We start from the raw sequence: 18,609 nt of genomic DNA, 5'->3' as shown, positions 1-18,609 counted from the left end.
CAGCAGCAGCGCGGAGCCAATCGGCCACCCCGCCGCTCCTAGCAGAATGGCTACTGAATCGCTTGACTCGGTACGTAGCTTCTTTCCTATACACTCTGCAGACACCACACCGCTAGCTGACCACTTTGCCCGCCTGTTACGTAACCACTCAGATCAATCATGTGTTGCGTATGTTCTCCATGGCCTGCGCCGTGGCTTTACTATTGGATCTGCCGGCCAACACGACATTTCGGTTTTCTCTAATAATCTACCCTTGGCTTTCACTCACTCGGCATTTATATCCGAGCAATTAGCTGCTTCCTGCGCCCGCAGCGAGACCACAGGCCCATTTCCGTCACCTCCATTTCAGTTCATGCGCCGCTCTGGTATTGGTGCCATCCCCAAAAAGAACGGCAAGCTGCGAATGATCCACCATCTGTCTAGTCCGGAAGGCACCGGCGCGAACGACAGCATTCCTGCCGAGCCGCTCTCTCTGCACTACGCGAGCATTGACAACGCGATCAACATCATCAGGTCATGCCCACAGCCTGTGTATTTGTCCAAGCTCGATGTACGCAGTGCATTTCGGCAGATCCCAGTCCGCCGTCAGGACCTCGCTGGGAAGGCTCCTACTACTACGAGCGCTTTCTACCTTTCGGCCTCCGCTCCAGCCCAGCCGTCTTTGACTTAGTAGCCACAGCAGTCAACTGGATCATGCAGCACGAGTTTGCTATAGATCACCAGCTTCATTACCTCGATGATTTTCTCGACATCTCCACTGGTTTGGCTGCAGCCAACCAGCAACTCACCATCCCCCTCCGGGCATTCACGTATCTCGGCACTCCTCTTTGCTCCATCCCAGCTCGAAGGGCCACCACCATCATTGACCTTCCTTGGTATTGTCCTAGACTGCGAGCGCCACGAAGCTTGGCTACCAGAGGACAAGCTGTCCGAGATCCGTGCGCCACTCATGGCTACTATCAGCGAGCGCAGCATCGGCCAGCGTCAACTCGAGTCCCTCCTGGGGAAGCTCACTTTTGCTGCCCGAGTCATCGTTCCTGGACACACATTCATGCGTGAACTATGATCAGCGTGCCCTGAACTGTATCTGTGTATGCGAGTGCGGTGCATAAAGCCCACCTTGAGAATGGGTTTGCCGGCCCCTTAGTAGATGCGTGGCTTCTGAAGAGGGTGTTGAAGGGCATCCAGCGATGCCATGGTACGGCTGTACTCACCCCTCGCCTTCCTATAACTATGCCAATCCTACGACACCTGACGGATGCACGCCGGAAAAGTAGTATCCTGAATGGCCATGACAAGCTGCTCTACCAAGCCGCCATGCTGCTTCTTTGGATTTCTTCGGTGTGCTGAATTCACTAATGGCATCACACGGGGCTGTACTAGCTCCCCTGGTGACGGACGCCTGCAACTCTTCCTGCTTTCATCCAAGACGGACCCATTCGGTAAAGGCGTTACTAGTGACATTGGCCCGTCTGTACCGCCGTACTGCCCGGTCCGTGCCATTGTTAGCTACCCATTTGTCACTCGTCGCGAGGGACCGGAGCAACTCTTGTTCGTACTCTCGAACAGACAGCAGCTGACCAGGCAGTCATTCACAGTAACAGTATGGTCTCTTGTCGCTGCGGCCGGTGTACCATCCCAGTCGAACTACTCCGGGCATTCGGTCCACATTGGTGCAGCCACCACCGCTGCTATGGCTAGTGCCCCCGACTCCTTCTTCCGAGTGGCAGGTCAGTGGAAAGAGCGATGCGTGTCTATGCTACATCCGGACTACAACAAGCGGTAAGCGCCAGCTATCGTCCCGGCTTGCTGCCGTGCCATGGATGACATGATCCCCAACTCGGGTGAGTAATAAGCTACTGAACTCTAGCTGCACAATGCTTGCCTGTGCTGACATTAATTGACCCCTGCTGTGCGTCAATAGTGCTTAGCTAACGGAGTGCTGGTTTCATGGGTCCACTCTCACAACTGGTGTTATCTAGCTATTTGCTGCGGCTCTGCCTTGCGCTATATTACATCCATTTAGCATTGCAGCTCTACGTTGAGCTAACAGCAGCTCTACTTTGAGCTAACAGCAGCTCTACTTTGAGCTAACAGCAGCTCTACTTTGAGCTAACCGCAGCTCTACTTTGAGCTAACAGCAGCTCTACTTTGAGCTAACAGCAGCTCTACTTTGAGCTAACCGCAGCTCTACTTTGAGCTAACAGCAGCTCTACTTTGAGCTAACAGCAGCTCTACTTTGAGCTAACAGCAGCTCTACTTTGAGCTAACAGCAGCTCTACCTTGAGCTAACAGCAGCTCTACTTTGAGCTAACAGCAGCTCTACTTTGAGCTAACAGCAGCTCTACTTTGAGCTAATCGCAGCTCTACTTTGAGCTAACAGCAGCTCTACTTTGAGCTAACCGCAGCTCTACTTTGAGCTAACCGCAGCTCTACTTTGAGCTAACAGCAGCTCTACTTTGAGCTAACAGCAGCTCTGCTCTGAGCTAACAGCAGCTCTGCTCTGAGCTAACACCAGCTCTACTTTGAGCTTCAAACCAGTTGTTTCGAAACCAGCACTCCTCAATCCAAAGATGCCTCTTTGTTGACTTGTTTGTGTGAGGGATGGGGCTAATGGTGTACTAGCTGTGCTAGTACTTGTTAGCAACAATCCGAACTAGCGCACACACTGCACTGCATTGCTTTGTACTGCATTCAAGACTGACGTCATGCGCTTTGTTTTGCTGCGTAATCACAAATGGCACCAGCCCATTTTGCGGAAAAGAAAAACAAATTTTGCTTGCCCTGTTGTGCTCTTCCAGACAACGGATCGTGCTTCAGCAGTGTTTCTTTTCCCACCATCCCTCCCTATCCAACTTATTCACACCATCATAATTATCATACCCACTAATCGGGTCCACTCTCACAACTGGTGTTATCTAGCTATTTGCTGCGGCTCTGCCTTGCGCTATATTACATCCATTTAGCATTGCAGCTCTACTTTGAGCTAACAGCAGCTCTACTTTGAGCTAACAGCAGCTCTACTTTGAGCTAACCGCAGCTCTACTTTGAGCTAACAGCAGCTCTACTTTGAGCTAACAGCAGCTCTACTTTGAGCTAACCGCAGCTCTACTTTGAGCTAACAGCAGCTCTACTTTGAGCTAACAGCAGCTCTACTTTGAGCTAACAGCAGCTCTACTTTGAGCTAACAGCAGCTCTACCTTGAGCTAACAGCAGCTCTACTTTGAGCTAACAGCAGCTCTACTTTGAGCTAACAGCAGCTCTACTTTGAGCTAATCGCAGCTCTACTTTGAGCTAACAGCAGCTCTACTTTGAGCTAACCGCAGCTCTACTTTGAGCTAACCGCAGCTCTACTTTGAGCTAACAGCAGCTCTACTTTGAGCTAACAGCAGCTCTGCTCTGAGCTAACAGCAGCTCTGCTCTGAGCTAACACCAGCTCTACTTTGAGCTTCAAACCAGTTGTTTCGAAACCAGCACTCCTCAATCCAAAGATGCCTCTTTGTTGACTTGTTTGTGTGAGGGATGGGGCTAACGAAAGTTAAACATGTGCACACGGCAAGCTAGTCCAAGTATGAATGTTTTTCGCGGTCAAGACTTTCCAGCTGGGTAGAGATGTCTTTGGTGGCGTTGAAATGTAGCCTCGGAAAAGAGGCGGTGGAAGATTCATGACACTGCAGAATTGCCATAACCAATTGTGGCATAGGCAAATGCATCTTGGAGCCGCAGCACTTTGCCTGTTGCAGTCACAATAATACTGGTTGTCCTTGGGCATTAGTGGATGCTGTACACACAGAGGGCGCTCATCATTGGACCAACAACGTGGTAACTATAGACCGGCTAGACCAGAACGTCGTGTCAGATCTATTAGCATCTTGATCTATCATCTTGTAGGTGCGCGTACGGGAAACCATCATTCTGCAGGACTGGGAGAAGGTGATCTTATTTCCGCAGCAGTCTGTAGATGTGAGGTGGTTGTAGACCGAAGTTCTCAATCTTTTGTCTCTTATGGTACCATGGCATCTGTTCATTAGTTGCTCTTCGTCTGATACTTGCTCATCTCACAGGGTTCATGCAGAGCTTTGGTCAGTTTTGACCTATCCAAGCACCCGGAGTTGGCCATCAAGATCCGCGACAGGGAGCTACTGCGAGGTTAGCACCACTAATACATTGTAGTACATAATACATTGTAGTGGATTCATTGTGTAAATACATTTCCATGTGACCCGGTGAGAGTACCACCATTTTCACGTTCTTTAAAACCAATCACATGATACTCAAGAGCCCAGTGCACGCACATGTCCTGCTTCAGACATAGGATGCGTTTAGATACCAGTAGCATAATTTATTGAGGCACAGCGTGACTGGTTATTGCTTGAAAGCAGAATACCGTGTGCTCTTTGGCTCATTGGTGTGCCTCAGAGTCGGCCACTGTCAAGAGTTTCCAGTTCAGCAATCGCTACACGCTAGAGGTGCCGGCGCGTACCTCCATCAAGTGTGTTGTGCAGCTCGTGCCTAAAAACGTAAGTCTGGCCACTGCAACTGGTGTGCGGTGGTGCTAGTGGTGATGCCGAGGCATTCAGTGGGTAGATGAAGTCATATATTGCCAATACGAAAACAAACCCCTCTGCTGAATCAGCTGTACATCTTGTCATCACTTGCCTGTTTTGTCGGCGGCATCCCTTGTACGACTTTGCGGCGAGCTGGAATAAATGGAAAACGTTTTTTTAAACAAGCAATGTGTATACTAGTAGTAGGAAGCATGTATGGTATGTGTCCATCTAAATATACATTATACAGGGGGCGGAAGATGTCCGTTGTCTTTTATTTTCTTTGTAGATTCTTGTTTACTCGTATGACGTTGTGGTGGAGGTCAACAAGTTATCGTCGTTGCCGGCTGCACTTCGTAAGGAAGCACGCACATTGCCGCCAGAGAAGGCCGGTGCACAGCGCAGCAGACTGGACGCCAAGACGGAAGCGAATTTGTTTGGCTATCGCATGCCGCTGTGCACAGTCCAGGCCACGGTGATGTGCTCACCGCTGAAAGTCAAGGTGGACGGTGCCCTTGTTGCTCGCTCTAAAGATCAGGATCAGCTACCTCATGGTTTTACAGTAAGGCGGATACCATGCATTTGACTGCCAAAGACTTTGTGGAAGTGTTGCAGCGCATTACATGAGCATGCCAGTATACTTGTACATCAAGTCAGAATACGAGTGGTTTTGTCGCCAAGTGTGTATGTGTTTGTGTGCGGTTCTATTGTGATACGCGAATCGGTACTGTCACACCCCAGTGGCATTGGGATGCGTATGGAAACCGCTGCATTCTGACTATGTGCAATGTCATGGATGGGTTTGTGACACCTCGAAATATAGCAGTAACCTGATGCTAAGAAATACAATGCTCTTGGCTTTTAGATCTGCAATACTTTTACCTTTCCTGGCTTTGCCTGTTACCCTTGTCCTTGCAGAAAGTGGAGATCCAGAATCAGAGTGCGGAGGCAATCCAGTACGCCGTTAATCCCGCCGACGATGACTGCGAATGGCCTGTTGTTAACCGCCATATCTTTTTCGATAAGGACGTTGAGAATTTAGGCGAGTCCTTCCATCGTGCCTGCTCCAACATCATCTGGACGTCACTTCCCAACGAGGTGTCCAGTTACTATCTTATGTTTGTGCCAATGTGTAAGTAGTGAGCCACGGAGTTAATTCTTCCAAAACGTTTTTAACACCGCCCACTGCGCAATGTTTGAGCTGGACTCAACCGGTCAAGTTTCTTTCTGTTGACTATGCATGCTTTTAGTGTTGAAACGATCTCACCGGATACTCGTTAGCTCGCTCGCCAGAAATCCGGCTCGTTTGTGCGGCCAGCTCGTTTGCACTAACGAACACCGTACACCGTACTCCGTACACATGGCAGTACATGTCGACTGGGGAGTCGTAAATTTTTTTACGACTCCCTGGTCGATCGAGAGTCCAGTCCCGCGCAAAGTGAAAATCACTCGCAGTTACGGTGACTGTATGCCTGCACGACTAAGACACTTGAGTTGTTTCAGTTGTCGTTGCAGCTTGGTGGACTCTACTGATGTCTTGTTCCGCATCTGCTGACCTGTCGCAGGATATGCTTCGGTCACCTCTCCATTCGAGTGAAAGTTACGCTCAGTCGTTTGGAAGTTTTCTCCCGCGATGCAGCGAAGGCCAGGGCTACTTGCAATCTTTGCAAAACGGTCTATTCTTACAAAGGCTACTCAACGACGGCGCTGAAAAGACATCTCGACACCAAACAGCAGTCTGAAGTGAAGCAGCAGCAATACCAAATGCCGGCGGTGATGATTTGTACCAGCTGAAAAAATCTAACTTAAAAAAAATTCAAAAAGACATATTTGCCACATGAATGAAACTCGTTAGCTCGCTCGATAGCTTGCTCGTTTGTGGAACCGATCGCTCGTTTGTTATAGATACGCTCGTTTCAACACTACATGCTTTCAACGGGAAAGGGTCTTCTCTATTTGTGTATCCTGCCGGGCACCTTGCAGTACTATTGAATCACCAAGAACACAATAGAACCAAACAGAAACCTTCCGAATACCTGAGCTGTTCCCGAGATCCCTACTATGACCGTGTTCCCAGAGTTGTAAGTCAACCTTCTATATACCAAAACAACAAAACATAATTTCGAAGGCAAAAGGTCGCTTTTTAACCAAAACTTGCCCATGCCAGTTGAACACTGTACACTTTGCAGTGTGTCGATACGTTGTGGTTCTTGCAAAGACCTCAACACATAAGTAGAAGAGCTTTCCACACTGGATTGCCACACTGAATTGCCAAAAGCAATTAAGAAAAGCGTACCGTACGCAGTTAAGAAAAGTTCAACCTTTGATCTATTTACGGTCAACATCAAGACAAAGTCATCATGTGTTTTAAAATGGGCCGTTGCTAGGAGAAAGAAACCGATGAGATTATTCTGTTTTGCTTACGTAATTGTGTTTCTGTTGGTTTTCTTGCTGTGCTATTGCCATCATAGTTGAGGAATTCGAGGGACCGACGTACCAATGCCTTCTGAAGCCGGCCTCGTACGACTGTCACATCCATTTCACGCGGGTACTATCGACTAGAGAGTTGGCTGAGGATCCAGGCTCCAAGTTCATTGCCAGCATACCTGTCACCACGCGTATCGACGCCCCCAGTGTCACGTTTGCATGCAACGAGGCAAGGTTAATGCCCGTCCCGCTGGGAGCTCGCACCTCAACGAAGTTCTCCGTGACGATGGACAACTTTGAAAAGTATGTTGTCGCAATTGCATTGGCTTTCTTGATGCATTGTACCGGTACCTTGCAAGTAAAAAATGGACTATTCGGGGTAGTCATCAATTGCATTGTACCAACAAATCATAACCGTGTGTTGTAACGGAATCACGGCTACTCCGTGCCCCGGGACGTTGTGAGAGTGTTGCATGCCAGTGCGTAATCCAGGTTCCGTAACAGTGTACATACATGTACATGCATATGTTATTTCTGAAAGAACTGTGAGTTGGTGATGCATCAAACTGCATGTACATACTCTTCAAGGTTGCATAACAGGTGGTTGTTGTGTTCTTTGGCTAATATTATATCGTGTATGTTTTTGTGCAGGCTCACAAAGCTAAAAGTGGTCCTGCCTGTGGAGATCGGTGACTTAGCTGAGATGTACGTGCTGCAGCTGGTTGCTGATAGTACAGGTAGTGGGGTGGATGACAACGACACACCTATCGCAAAACGTGTCAACTACCTGACCGTACCAGCGCGGCAACGGCAGGAGTACACGCTGTTACTCTCGTTCATGAGCAAAACGCCGATGTCGTTCTCGACCAAGCTCATTCTGCACTGCGAGGACCCCGACTATGAGTAAGATCAGAATGTGTGCGTGACGGTGTGTTGTGTATGTGATAGTGAGTCATGCTAAGTCATGTGGCAATGACCTTAGTAGGAATCATGTTATGAATCACGAATCACTGGTAAGACCTGATGGTCCGTGCGCAAAATAACAGAAGTACTAGCACATGTACGTGTATATCCATGGTGTTGGCCTGGCACAAGCAAGACTTCCTCAGCTGGTTGTGTTTCAATTGTAAAGCCGGTGGTAACGCGAATGTGCAAACTTTACTTTACTTTTTTGCATGTATGTCCGGAAAAAAAGAGATTTCCTGCAGAACTATGGTGTACACTGTACTGGTTTTACAGCACTGTAAGTTATTCCCCGGTCTCGTTTAGCCCACTGCCTTGGCTAGATGTGTGCCTGGCCAGGCTTGATTCTTGATTGCATGTACCGGTAATGTTTTGCTCTAAAGTTGCCCTTTTTGTCCTCCTGCAGGTTTTCTGTGCCAGTGTATGCCATAGCAGACAACAGCCTGCTGACGCTTCACACCTTTCTAACAGAGCATGCAGGACACTACGACATCTATCGGCCCAACCCCGATGAAGTTAAGTCATCTGGAGAGGCCAGTGAAGAGGATGGTGCGTTGGACACTGACGAAGCCTTCGAGGATGACAAGTCACGGCTAGGTAAGATGTAATCCAGCTGCGCGCTACTGTTGCAAAAGAAGGATCCACGAGCGGGATTCGAACCCAACACCCCTGTCTTTCCGGGACAGTGCCCTACTGATTAGGCTACCGGGGATCACACACACACACCTGTGGGTCCTTCTTGCTACACTTCTGCTACTGGTGGCTTGCTTGGCAACCCATGGTGACCGGAAATGTCTGACATGGCTATCCTGTGGCTGGGTTAGCATGGGAAGTGCTACACTATCCATCTGACATGCAGCTTAACTGTTATCTCCTATTTTAATTTTGCTTGTGAATAGCTGACATGTGCAATCTTGCTTGTCCATAGCTGATCCGTCAGCAAATCTGCTGCTATGATGCCAGAGGGTGGATTTACAGTTGAGATTATCCCAGCATGTTATAATCTTGATAACAAATGGCCAGAAATAAATCCCTGCAATTACCATTTATTTAAATTTCCCACTGTTTGTTTTAGTGACTGTGATGAGGAGTGGTAGCTCGCTCTGGAAGCAAGGGCGCAGGTCTAAGAAGTTTTGCACTGCTGAAATTTGTACACTGTTCACAGCTGCATGTGGTACGATAGTACTAGCAGCTGCTGAAATACATGCAGTGCTCACTGCTCAATATACCACATGACTGTGCTACATCATGGTTGCTGATTTCTCCTTTATATATTGCCATGCATTGCTAGAATCTCTACCCAACACCGGCAGCTCTATTACACTGAAGCTGCGCGACGACTACGGTTACTCCATTGACGATGCAGCCACTCTGACCATGGTGATGAGCTCTGCCGGCAATGCCGTGTTCACACGCACGCCAACGCCGAGTGTTGCCGTCGGAGAGGGCGGCGGCGGCGATGACAAGCATGGCGAGCCGCTTGAGTTCACCATCGGCAGCAGCGTGGAAATCGGCGGCTCCTGGTCGGTCTACTCCTACCAATCTCAGACTGCGGCAGCTCAAGGCAGAACTAGTGCAGGTAAGTGTGACTGGGGGACACTGTAACTGTAGCTTGGTGTTTCTGGTGCCGGGCAGCAGACCTCACGACAATCACATGCATGTCCTATGTGTCACGGTACACAATGCGAACATATAGCACCGCATGTTCCGGAGTATGACAGCTGTACCCAGATTTTTGGTCAGGAACTACAGACATCTACATTGTACCATGTGTTTCATGGTTCCTTTGACCATCATAGTGTAAGCCGCACCTACTTTTTTCTGGGTGAATCATGAGTGTTTAAAGTGCGGCCTAATACTCCGGAAAATACGGTATCACTCTTGAAAATTAACGAGTCCTTTCATTTCTACTACCGGCATGCTGTCATTCGAGTACCCTCTGCTCAGTGGGCTGTTGTTGCCTTTTGTGTGTGTTTGTGTGAATCACTGCTCAGATGGGGAAGCAAGTGGAGGTCGATTGAGCCAAGCTGCAGCCCCATCCATTGTGTCCAGCACACTAGGAAGTGTACCGGATGAAACACCATTTGACACCGACCCACGGCGGCTGTTTCAAGAATGTAGGTGGTGTTTTCATACATACAGTAGCTAGTCATTTGGGCGCAGCTCAGAGTAACACTGAAGTGCATTACTTTCACTTTCTCCGTGTGTCTTGAAAATTCTCACAAACGACTGTTCCTCTCTGGGTACCAACACCTCATCCTGAACAGTGCATGCCTGCTCTACAGTCCATTCATAAAAAGATGGGCTCTGGCTCTGGCGAGCTCCCGTATTTGGCGATTTTTCGTGATTTCATTGTACACAGTGCAGTGCTGCGAAATTTGAACTTTGAAAAAGAGTCCAAGAAGGGTACCTGAACTGGGGTTCGAACCCCACAATGCACTGTTGCAGGCAGGGTCAAACGCCCTGGATTTTGATGGTTTTTTCCAATTCAATGCTTCTGGGGCGAAACCTGGCCGATATCCTATTCTTGTTATGGCTTGCTTTTTGGACAAATAGACTTCAGAAACATAATTGGAAGAGGATTCCATAGGGGATTGCAGAAAAAAATTCTAAAAAAACTCAAAGTTTGACCCATTTATGGCCAAAAGCTAGAAGTCCATCTTTTTCTGAATGGACTGTATTGCACCCATCTGTAAGGCAAAGATATCAGTCTTGCCTTCTATGCATTGAGCTAAATGAGCTGTATATTTCTAGCCCATGTGCAAGAAATGTATGCATGACCAGCACGTTGACAAAGCAAGACTGTTGACTTTGTGGCCATGGTTTCTAATGCTGCGTTGCTTCTACTGCAGTACTTGGCCTCAACCCGTTTGAGAATTATCAGGACGCAAAGATATCGTCGCAGCAGATGATCGTGGGGCTGGAGCGCTGGTTGCAGTTACACGGCTGGCCAGACGGTCGCCGCCACATGAGTATCCCACACGACTTCCGCCGTGGCTTCCATTTTGTGCCAGAGCCACCCAGCCCGAAGGTTGGGCCGCCCAACGTCAAGAAGCCTACGGTGCCGTCTCCGGTGCGGCGACCATGCCTGGATGACGTCCTGTGCCATCTGGTGCGCCATCGCATTCCCGGCGTCCCCATGGACCGCTCCCTGGTGCCCGACATCCTGGAGCGAGCCCTGCAGATTCAGATGCACTACCACGAGATTCTGAAGTTCATGTCGTGAGTTGCTACAGTTCATTCTCTGATTGAAATGACATTGGCCTGAAACATCGTCCAGTCTCTTTGTTACTACGAAATGTGTTGAAGAGATCTCATAGCCACTGAGACAGGCCTGCTATTATCGTTTAGGGGAAGAATGTCAATGATGTGTGAGCCACGTCTTGCAGCACCGGATTTATGTGCATTTCGGTATGATTTCACTCATGTGCTCATGCACGATATCAAGAACTGAAAAGTTGCAGTTACACGAGTGAGCAACCCAGTCAACTTCAGGTTTCTAATCATCAGCATTCTATAAGTATAACGAACTATCACAACTTTTGTTCTGATCACTGTTTCCCTCCCCTACTCTGCAGGAGTCGAGGCTGCTTGGTCTCCAACATCCAGCCTGAAGACTTGCTGGACTTTGAGGAGTACGCAGCGCTCAAGTTCCACGAGAAGCACAAGGAGAGCCCGGAGGCACGACTTGAGCGGGACATTCCGGGTTTCGTGTCTCAGCCGTTCATTCCCACTGCATTCCATGGCCGCGTTGCTGAGCTCGTGCGCCTCAAGTATAACTACGAGCTTGCCAGTCGCCAGGCCTGGATTACTCTGCTGCTTCAGCTTGTCAAGGTACAACAGTAGGGTGAAGCCTATAAGCTATATATTGGCAAGCCATATGGGGCCAGAGAGTAGTAGAGTTGCGTACAAGCCCAGAGCATACATGAAGGACACACCAATCACTACATGCACCCACATGCACCCACATATCATAGGGTCTACACGAATTCCATCATCAAGTATTTAGACACGAGAGATAGAAAGCCATCATTTCCCACCTCATGACTTTGTGTTTCCCTTCACGGTGTAAAATGGTTTGCATTGAAGTCATTGCCTTGTACTGTGACGCCAGATGTTTTATGCACGGCTTGTGAACATCTCTTCGTTGGCCAGCACTATGAGTAACAGTTAGACTACCACGAGTACACTGCACTGTATTGTGTGATTCCTAACAGGTCTTTGTCCTGAGGAGAATCACACGGGCTGCTGTCAAGGCCAGTGGGCATCCAGCGGAGGACATCAGCGAGACAGCTCTGCCGCTCAACAACGATGCTATCCTGTGCAGTAACGTCTACAGTCGGGCCGAGTGCAACCTGCTGGCTTGGGTCAACCATATCTTTGCAAAGTACTCCTGGACAGTCAAGTCCACACAGCTAAGCTGTAAGCTGTAACACGATTGTTTCAATGGCCGCTCGTAATAATGTATACGTACGGTGGTAGCAACTGAAATCCAACCCCTGATGTTCGTGCTCAAGTGCAGCATCGATTCTAGCCGTCTCTATTCCGTAGTGTTATGCAAACCCATGCTAGATCTTTGCAATGTGAGCTCACCGAGCTGGAGTAGGATTACCGTTGCCAACGCTGTACGTGGGTCTGAGTTTGGCCACGACGCTGCTGTCAGTAAAATCATGCATGATTTCTTTTTAGTCAGTGTTTGATTGCTTGCGTGCGAACAGCATCCTCTGGGTAGGTCACAGAGGACATGTAAAGAGTTGCAAGATGACTAATGATAGCTTGCATAGACCTCGGTCCTACCGGTAGGACCTACCGGTAGGACCATCATACACAGACATGCTGCATGGCCTCTGTTCTAACATTGACCTAAAACTTGACCCTGAACTGTTGCTCAGGGGCTAATGAAGGAGTCCACAAATTTTAGACGTGATCGCACAAGGCATAGTACGAAATTCCATGGTAACAGCAAATGGTAACCATGGAAACGGTGTATGGAATTATGCATTCCACTGCCTTGGCAGACTAATAAAAACATTAGTACCTCACCACGATTGATGTGCCATGGTCAAAATTCACTTTGGACAGAGTTGCTAGCGCTCCGACAGGAGTATGTGCGGCCATTTTGACAATTGATAAAATTGCGCGTATGCAATGCACTGGACATAGTCTTGCATTTTGCGCCATTACTTTGCCTGACAAAGACCTCATCTCAACAATTGTTTCAAGAAATTTCTCAACCAAAAGCACTTTTGCAGCGCGATTTCTTGGGTCCTACCGGTAGGACCCGTGGTCCTACCTGTAGGACGGCATGCAAGCTATCAAGTCTAAAGTGTTCCTATGCTTGTTCAGGATCCATTGGAAGAATGTTAAGTTCTCACAGAATGTGTACTAAGAGGTCGTCGCCAAAGTTTTTATCGTCCCTGAAACGAACACCGTTCTTTTCGTACCCGGACCCCCTCCCCTGTTTCTGAAACGAACGCAGCTTGCTATGCTGGACGACGAAAATCGCATGCATATACAGTGTGGGTCGAATTGCGATTTTGTCTCGCACCCCTCCCCCACCCCCACCCCCAACGAATGATGTTCGTTTCGGGGACAACAAGAAACTTTTGCGATAACCCCGAAGACAATGATGGTGGTGAGTAGGTGACATGGCAAACAATGCTGATACCGTCAAACCCCAACAATAGCGCTGCTCCTCAAAGTCCTGTTACTTAGCGTACATCTGTTGTTTACATGTAGGTGCTGTGTACGACACACGTGTGCTGCTGAACCATACATGGGTCATGGGCTTGCATTACTGTCTGTGCTTCTGTATGCTTGCCTGAAGTAGTGTTTAACATAATGTTACAACATGTACATTGTTGTGCGCATGTTCGGCATGTTCTGTGTCCGGTCAGGTCGAAACTCCTCCATCAAACCTAGGGAAGTGAACGGCTTTGGAGAGGAATTCTCAGACGGTCTAGTGTTTGCTGTGCTCTTGTTGGCCTATGTACCATTCCTGGTAAGCAGAACCTATTTAGTGCATCTGACATCTCATGTTGCTAAGCTGTAAAGGGGGATTCCGAGTAGAATATAATGGGGTCAGTCAAGTGCAGCAGAGCCCATCACTACACAACTCTAGTGTCCGGAAATCCTTGCAGAAGGTTGATGTGCGGTGTGTCAGTATATCCTCTAGTATGGCAGTTTTGTTTATGGCAAACTATTTGGAAACGAGATGAGCCCTCAAATCTAAGCAGAATACCGCTGTTTTCTCTAGGCCCTGCTATCCTTGAGTAACGTCCAGCCCAGTGGTATAACATATCTACTGTTTGGCATAACCTGGGTGTTCACATGTGTGATCTCTGTCTGACCATTGCCCAGGAGGATGACATTCTTTCACAGCTCTACTTGCAGCCGACTAGCAAGGAAGAATGTTTGCACAACGCCATTAGTGTAGTCAGCGCTTTTCAAGCTCTGTGCCTGGACGATTACTTGGAGGTAGGTAGTGACTTGTGAGTATGAGTGAGTGAGTGAGTCAGTCAGTCAGTAGATGAGTGAGGTAGTGAATGAATGAGGCAGTGAGCGAATGAATGAATGAGTCAGAGAGTGAGTAAGTGGGTGTTCTCATATTTGTTATGCATGAAGTGCCTACAGATGCATCACAACCTACATGCACCATTCCCCTGAAACTAGCCTGCACCAAAAATATGGTATACTGATGGTCTGGGGTTGGGAGGTGGTTGGAATTTTCAGTCCCTGCCCAAGAAATACCTCTTGCAAGGCTATTGGGCACATGCTTATCATTGGTGCAAAGGTCCCTCTGCATTGAATATGCCTTGTCACAATGATCCTCCACCATGTGTGCATGCTATGTGTGTATGTTGCCCGCAGCCACAAGATATTGTCGAAACCAACCCAGTGGTCATACTCCTGTTTGTGATGGACCTGTTTCACAAGTTACCAAAATACTTGCCCGCGCCAAACTCCGTAAGGAACACAGTGCTACTTGAAGGTACTAGAAACAAGGTGCCAGTGCGCAGGGAGGTACGGCTCAAGAACCCGAGCTCTCGCCCAGCTACCTACGTGCTGAAGTTGATTGGCGAGTTTGCGTCACGATTCCACCTTCTCTTATCAAGAGGTTCGTCTGTTTCGGTAAGTGCTTGTTCAACTATTGGCGTAACAGCTGGCTGAATGAATATCTAGTGAATAATTAGTAGCAATCCAATCGAGTGGTTTGGTCTGTACTTGTACTTCGGTGGCGTACGTGGTCTAGTATGATTGGAGGAGTTGCACATGAGGATGAGAGGTTCAAAGACTAAGTCAAAACTTCACAGCAAATTCCCTTCTATGGACCGGACCTTCATGAAAAGGCTTCACTCTGTTGTGCATGGTGTGTTTGGCTTCTTGCATCCAGGTACCAGCCAGAGGAATGGTTTCAGTAGGTGTTGAGTACTGCGGACGTTTCTTACATGAGTCTCAGTGCACGCTGATTGCCGTCACTAACACGATCGGGATCAAGCAGCAGGTGCATACGTTTGTGCTCAAGGGCTCCATGAAGACACTCAAGACCCATGTGAGTTTCCCGGAGTGTACCATGGCTATGCTATGCCTGATGCCGCTGGTGCTGGTGCTGCTTTGAACACCACTGCTCTTGGAAGTTATGTTTGTGCTCCAGCTTGCAGTGAATGTGTCTCACCGATCAAATTTAAAGCGCATGATATCAATGTTTGTAGGATGAGACAAAGGTTAATAAGCGTATTGGGTGGGAAGTGGTCTTGGGTGGTGATTTGGATTCTTGTTCACGTGTGTGCTCTGCAGCAAAGCAAGCATTGCTCTGCGACTTGCTATGAGCCACAGTTGCTGAAGATTCCCGTCGTCTCTCCCTTCGATGTGGACGACACCTTCGCTGTGACTGTTGTTGAGAAATCGGTCCGATTTCCGAAGCTTGCGAATGCTGAAACTGTGCAGAATATGCTGATGGACACCAGTTCATCACTGGCCAACTTAGCCGCAGAGTAAGTGCTTTCTTTTTGTGAATAGAGCCGCTTTCAGACCAGTAATTCAATAGCAGGGGGTTCCAATGCATATGTTGTGAGTAGTGTAGCTGCATGCTGTCGGCACGTGTTTGCCTGGTTACTGGATACAGCTAAGATTACGTGTCCGTGCCTGGGTTCGTGCCTGGGTCCGTTTTTGGTGATAACTCGTGGCCCTGCGCCGTTTCCCAGTCTTCCGTTTTTGGCTGTAGTCGTCGCAGCTCCTCGTGTTAGATCCGTAATTATTCTCTCTCTCGTGGTTTCTGCCTTTTAGTACTCTTGTCGTTTCCGTTGTCCTCCTGAACCCTGTACCTTTCCTTTGTCCCCTTATTCCTCATAAGAGGCCAAGTAAGATTACGTGCTAACCCGAACATTCAAGTTGCTCTGTCTGACTGGTCGCGGGGGGGGGGGGGCTCTGTCTGACTACACATACACTGCTTGAAGAAAGTACGGGACGACGAGAGAGAGAGAGAGAGAGAGAGAGAGAGAGAGAGAGAGAGAGAGAGAGAGAGAGAGAGAGAGAGAGAGAGAGAGAGAGAGAGCGAGAGCGAGAGAGAGAGCGAGAGCGAGAGAGAGAGAGAGAGAGAGAGAGAGAGAGAGAGAGAGTGAGAGAGAGAGAGAGAGAGAGAGAGAGAGAGAGAGAGAGAGAGAGAGAGAGAGAGAGAGAGAGAGAGAGAGAGAGAGAGAGAGAGAGAGAGAGAGAGATAGAGAGAGAGAGAGAGAGGGAGGGAGGGAGAGAGAGAGAGAGAGAGAGAGTTACAATGGAGAGGCGATGCTTATCCATGACCGAATGAGTAGAGCACCATTGTGTCTAAGACTCTAAGATAACGGGCACTGCTCTTACAACACACCACGCATGTCGTTCCTGAGAGCCTACATGTATGGCTCAGGTGTATAAACATAGTTGTGTTCTTGTTCCGCTGTGAAACTCTGCTCTGCAGGAGAGCCTGGAAGTCATCTGGAGAAGACACCGACTCATCTGATGCAGATACAGGTACTGCTGTTTTACAAACAACTTAACATTCTTGATTGCTACTTCGAAGTAGTCTTGATAGAGATCTTCTGGGGCGATATCTGTGTGAGCATACGTACTATAAGTAGCTCTTTGGTATAGTGGTTGTCAGTGATAATCAACTCCTTTTGCTTGATTAAGTGCAACACTATCATAGATATCTATCTGCAACCAGCCAGTATTGTTTTGGTGGATGGAAAAATTCTGGGGGGGGGGGGGGCAGGGAGGAGAGGGGGTAGATGGTGTTGTCGCCGTTTACTGCGCTTTCTCGTTCCGCTGTAAAAAGATGTGCTATCTGCGTTCTATTACCCTTCTCTCCAGTGTTACTACCGTTTGTCTTCTTTGCCAAGAAGAAGCAGATCTATCTAGTGGCTGGACAGGCTAGCAGCCTGCCGCTGGAGATCATCGCTTTGCAGCCAGTGTCCCGCAGCTGTTCTGTCATTCTGTCATCCAAGCGCCATGGCGACCTGATCATCGACGTCACAGCTGATGTGAAAATGCCCAAGCCCGTGAGCGGAAGTGCGCTGGAGGAGCTTGCCTCGCTTCTGAGGCCACCGCGTCGCATCATGCCGTCGGGAGAGCATCCGCAGGCGGCTCTGCGCGCTGACAACACGATCTTCATCCACTGCGCAAGTCACGAGGACCTGGTCTCCGAGCAGCTGGCCGTCTCGTCATGCAACGCGGCACGTGATCATGCCGTAGCCCTGCGCCAAGACTGGCAGCTGAGTGACTTGGAAGTAGAACAGCGGGCCGACTTCCTGGCCACACGCATTCCTGGCTGCGACGATAACTTCTACTTCACACAGATCGCTGACCTGGAGGACAATCAGCTCGAGTTCACCGTCAGCTCTAACAATCCAGCTCTGAACCTGCCGCGCTCCTTTGCCATGCCCTTTTGGGAGAATACTGCCCTGGCGGGGAAAGACTCGGCTTCTCAGCAAGTACCGGACATCAGTTTTGGTCGACCTGCGCCGGGGAAGGCTCTGCTGGACTGGGTGTACACTTCGAACGGCGTGCCAGGACGCTACCCGCTGCAGATTATTCTCTGGCATCTGGATGATGTGCGTGTTGTGCAACTGGAGATTGGTGTTAGTCTGCCGCCGATGATGATGGGAAATCAGATTAGTGTCAGGGCAGCGACATCCTCATCAGTTGTGCACGACCTTCCACTGGTAAGGCATGAGTGACATGGCGGACTTGAATGACATGGCGTCCTCCTCTGCTTTTACATAGCGCACTTCTCTGCTCTTGCATAGCGCATGCATATGCTTTTATGACCGGTTAGGAAAACCCCTGAATATGTGTACTGTGTTTCCTCTCTTTACACTGTGCCTAGTTGCACGCGAGAGTTGCGTAGATTGGGCACTGGGCAGGCTAGTATATTGTGACTCTTGACTAGTACCATCCATGTAAAGTAAACCTGTAACTAAAGACCACTGTGACTAGCGACCAGCCTGGTACTGCAGACCGCTGTGACTAGCGACCAGCCTGGTACTGCAGACCACTTCTCCAGGCACGGGCGGTCTCACATTCATATAATTATGGTTGTGCAGTGCAAACCTCTAACTAAGGACCACCTACCACTAAAGACCGCTTCAAGTTCTCTGGCCCTAAGGGGTGGTCGTTTGTCACCGGCTTTACTGTACTT

General features: G+C 48.9%; 1 protein-coding gene across 1 annotated transcript in view; it reads left to right on the top strand.

The window, feature by feature from the left end:
- Positions 1-18,609, top strand: part of LOC135815322 (cilia and flagella-associated protein 47-like) — a 47,955-nt gene that overhangs the window by 17,795 nt on the left and 11,551 nt on the right. The window contains exons 20-38 of the mRNA XM_065328597.1: positions 4,065-4,149; positions 4,420-4,520; positions 4,837-5,109; positions 5,466-5,679; positions 7,019-7,277; positions 7,626-7,877; positions 8,344-8,534; positions 9,229-9,516; positions 9,932-10,054; positions 10,790-11,159; positions 11,516-11,771; positions 12,155-12,359; positions 13,835-13,938; positions 14,298-14,414; positions 14,808-15,068; positions 15,331-15,489; positions 15,735-15,931; positions 16,891-16,943; positions 17,283-18,133. Coding sequence (XP_065184669.1) covers positions 4,065-4,149; positions 4,420-4,520; positions 4,837-5,109; positions 5,466-5,679; positions 7,019-7,277; positions 7,626-7,877; positions 8,344-8,534; positions 9,229-9,516; positions 9,932-10,054; positions 10,790-11,159; positions 11,516-11,771; positions 12,155-12,359; positions 13,835-13,938; positions 14,298-14,414; positions 14,808-15,068; positions 15,331-15,489; positions 15,735-15,931; positions 16,891-16,943; positions 17,283-18,133 — 4,359 coding nt within the window. The remainder of the gene's footprint in view (positions 1-4,064; positions 4,150-4,419; positions 4,521-4,836; positions 5,110-5,465; positions 5,680-7,018; positions 7,278-7,625; positions 7,878-8,343; positions 8,535-9,228; positions 9,517-9,931; positions 10,055-10,789; positions 11,160-11,515; positions 11,772-12,154; positions 12,360-13,834; positions 13,939-14,297; positions 14,415-14,807; positions 15,069-15,330; positions 15,490-15,734; positions 15,932-16,890; positions 16,944-17,282; positions 18,134-18,609) is intronic.

The sequence above is a fragment of the Sycon ciliatum genome, chromosome 4 (genome assembly GCF_964019385.1).
Source record: "Sycon ciliatum chromosome 4, ocSycCili1.1, whole genome shotgun sequence".
In the NCBI taxonomy this organism is placed as follows: domain Eukaryota; kingdom Metazoa; phylum Porifera; class Calcarea; order Leucosolenida; family Sycettidae; genus Sycon; species Sycon ciliatum.
The sequence above is the reverse complement of the archived record's forward strand: the minus strand, read 5'-3'. Positions and strand labels throughout refer to the sequence as shown.